Consider the following 3,174-nt stretch of genomic DNA (forward strand, 5'->3'; position numbering starts at 1 on the left):
TCCCATTAGGATGATAGTGGCATCTCTCATTACCTCAAATTCCCAAATCCCTATCCCAGTTTTCTAAGCAGGCTTCCCCTCTATACTCTGATCTCTGTACCCATATATTCTTTCTGTGCTATAATCCATCTTGTCTTTCTTTGCAAGAGTAAGCTCAGGCTTAGTCTCCTTAATCAAAAGTGCAGGCCCTGCCATTTTGTTCCTTATGAGAATGGACTCATAAAAAAAATACCAGCTCAGCCTCTGGAATTGCAGCTTTTCCCATGTGAACTTTGGCTGTGCCCTGTGCCCCCTCCCTCTCCCCCTCCTGCATTGTCTTCTGTGATAAGTTATCAAGGTCCTTCACATGAGTAAATAATGTGTACCAAGGTATTGCAGTCTCTGCTCATCTCCAGGGATGGTCTGTAGCAGCTGCTTGTCTGTGTGGCAGATCTCTGGTGCCTTGCTGAGGAGTGGCCAATTACCTTTAATTGTTCCCTGTGTTTAAAAAGGGAAGAACCCACATTCTGGGTATTCCCCTGCAGCAGTGTCTGTGTCTGCAACTGGAGTCCCAGACTGAGCAGCAAAACCAGTGACTTCATGGAACATGTTTTGTGCCAGCCTGCTTGATTTTAAAAACTTATAATAGTAGAGTTAGAGTCAGTAATACTGCATTGCGAGAAGAAAAGGCACAGCTGTTAATGACCCTCAATATATTGCAATATACTTTAGTCATCATTAATTAGTTCACTTCCCTCCCCTTAGTGTGGCTGTGGAAGGATTTGGAGAAGTACAAGTGAGGCTTTACATGCATTATTGTGTTGAAGAAAAATTATTTCAACATCTTGTGTGCAGCTTGCTGTGCCTGGAGAGTGGAAGGACTAGTGGATGAAGAAAAACGAATGGCCCTTGGGTTGGTCAGCAAATGTAGCCTGGGGGAGGAAGTGCTTCTGCTGTGTCCCCTCACCTGACGGAGAGAAGCTGTGTGAGCTTACAGAGAGCACTGCACACTCCTCTTCAACATCTGTATCAGTGACTTGGATGCAGGACTCGATGGAATTCTAAGCAGCTTTGCTGATGATGCAAAGCTGGGAGGAGCTTTTGACTCCCTGGAGGGCAGGCAGGCCCTGCTGAGAGACCTGGACAGGTTGGAGAGATGAGGAGTCACCAACCACGTGAAGCTTAGCAAGGGCAAGTGCTGGATTCTACACCTGGGACGAGGCAGCCCTGGTGATCAGTGCAGACATGGGAACGAGTGGCTGGAGAGCAGTAGGTGGAGAGGGACCTGGGGGTCCTGGTTGGTGGCAGCTGCAGAGGAGCCAGCCCTGCCCTGGCACCAGGAGGTCCAGCCCTGCCCTGGGGTGCATCAAGCAGAGTTTCCCAGCTGGTCCAGGGAGGGGATTGTCCTGCTCTGCTCTGGTGCAGCTTCACCTGGAGGTGCCTGCAGGGTTGGGCACCATGATATCAAAAGGACATCAAGCTATTGGAGAGTGTCCAGAGGAGAGCCATGAGGATGGTGAAGGGTCTGGATGGGATGACTTATGAGGAGCAGCTGAGGTCACTTGGGTTGTTCAGCCTGGAGAAGAGGAGGCTGAGGGGTGACCTCATTGCAGTCTGTGGTTCCTCCCCAGGGGAAGAGATGGGGCAGGTCCTGATCTCTTCACTGCTGTGACCAGTGACAGGACTGGGGGAAATGGCAGGAAGCTGAATCTGGGGAAGTTCAGGTTGGATATCAGGAAAAGGTTTTTCAGCCGGAGGGTGGTTGAGCACTGGAACAAACTCCCCGAGGCAGTGGTCCCAGCACCAAGCCTGCCTGAGCTCAAGAAGCCTTTGGATGATGCTTTCAGGCACATGGGGTGATTCTTGGGGTGCCCTACACAGGGACGGGAGTTGGACTTGATGATCCTGATGGGTCCCTTCCAACTCAGCATGTTCTATGATTCTGTGATTTAAATCAACAGGAACACTGTACTGGAAATGAGAAAAAAAGTTGCAAATTATTAGGACAGTTCTGGAAGATCTCTTCTGGAGAAGCAGTGAGGAAAGAGACCTCTGAGCTTGTGAAAGGACAGAACAGAGATGACTGGCCTCAGTAGCAAAAATTGCATCCATCCAATAATTAAGGAACACACAAGCTGTATGCTGAGGCAAGAGAGGAGCTGTGTGACAGTCAGGAATTTATTGTTTTGCATTTTAGGTCACTAAGAAACTTTCTGCTTGTTCAAATAGGCCCTGTTGAAATTTGTAGTTTTACTAGAGAGCAGGGCAGGCAGGAGGGAGTGTGACCAGGGAAGGTGCAACATTGTGTTTGGGAAAGATAATTCATCTCTAGAATGTAAGTTCCTGTCCTGCAATACTGGAGAAAATGGCAGCTATAAATGGATGCAGAGAAGGATTGCTGAGTAGCAGCAGCAGCAACCAGCAGAAACTATCAAATAGCAAAGATTGGCAGAAAATTTCCTAGTGTTAATCAGATGGCGCCAGCTGAAAAGTGTTTGGGAAAGGTAGAGGTGAACATAGGGCAGAATTTCAGATCCTTGTAGGATTTACTCATCACGACATACTGTGAAAAAAAAGATTTTTATTCCATAGGATCTGAAATTAGAGACAAGAATGAAATGGTATCAGTTTCAGCCTGAGATGTGCTTGTGTCACAATAGTACACAGAAAACACTAGGTGGAATAAGAGATTCAGAATTTATAGTTCTAGGAGGAGTAAAACTAGGCAAAGGTGAAATGTACAGCTACTGTCCACCTCTCATCTGTGATGAGCACAAGTTGCATGGCACTGCTGGCACAAGTGTCAGTGCTGCCCAGGAGTCCTCAGGAGACCACATGGTAAGTGTTGCTGCACAGTACAGAGAGGATGAGTTTTCTCTGGAGCCCTGTGCATCTCTTCCTCCAGCAGGGAGCTGAGTCATGTTCCTGGAGGATGCACTCCCTGCTCTTGTTGCTGAACTCAGCTGTCCCTAGTATTGAGGGATAATGGCCTCCCCATGGTCATAGAATTGTTTATGTTGGAAGACGTCTCTGGAGGCAGTCTTGTCGGAGGTCCTGATCTCCAGACTGCACGGGGATACTATGCCAGGCAGAGGGTTTCAGGTGCTGTCCAGGTGTGTCCTTTACTCTTCAAGGGACACCCCGAAGCCTCCGAAGAGGAACGTCCTCCTGGCCAGGCCGGGCCCGGCCCCGCCC

At 48.7% G+C, this 3,174-nt stretch overlaps 1 protein-coding gene across 1 annotated transcript in view; it reads left to right on the forward strand.

The window, feature by feature from the left end:
* The first annotated feature begins 2,715 nt into the window (after window positions 1–2,715).
* ZMPSTE24 (zinc metallopeptidase STE24) overlaps window positions 2,716–3,174 on the forward strand; it is a 25,737-nt gene continuing 25,278 nt past the window's right edge. The window contains exon 1 of the mRNA XM_010002908.1: window positions 2,716–2,817. Coding sequence (XP_010001210.1) covers window positions 2,716–2,817 — 102 coding nt within the window. The remainder of the gene's footprint in view (window positions 2,818–3,174) is intronic.

Source organism: Chaetura pelagica, unplaced genomic scaffold, assembly GCF_000747805.2.
Source record: "Chaetura pelagica isolate M959 unplaced genomic scaffold, ChaPel_1.0 scaffold158, whole genome shotgun sequence".
Taxonomy (NCBI): Eukaryota; Metazoa; Chordata; class Aves; order Apodiformes; family Apodidae; genus Chaetura; species Chaetura pelagica.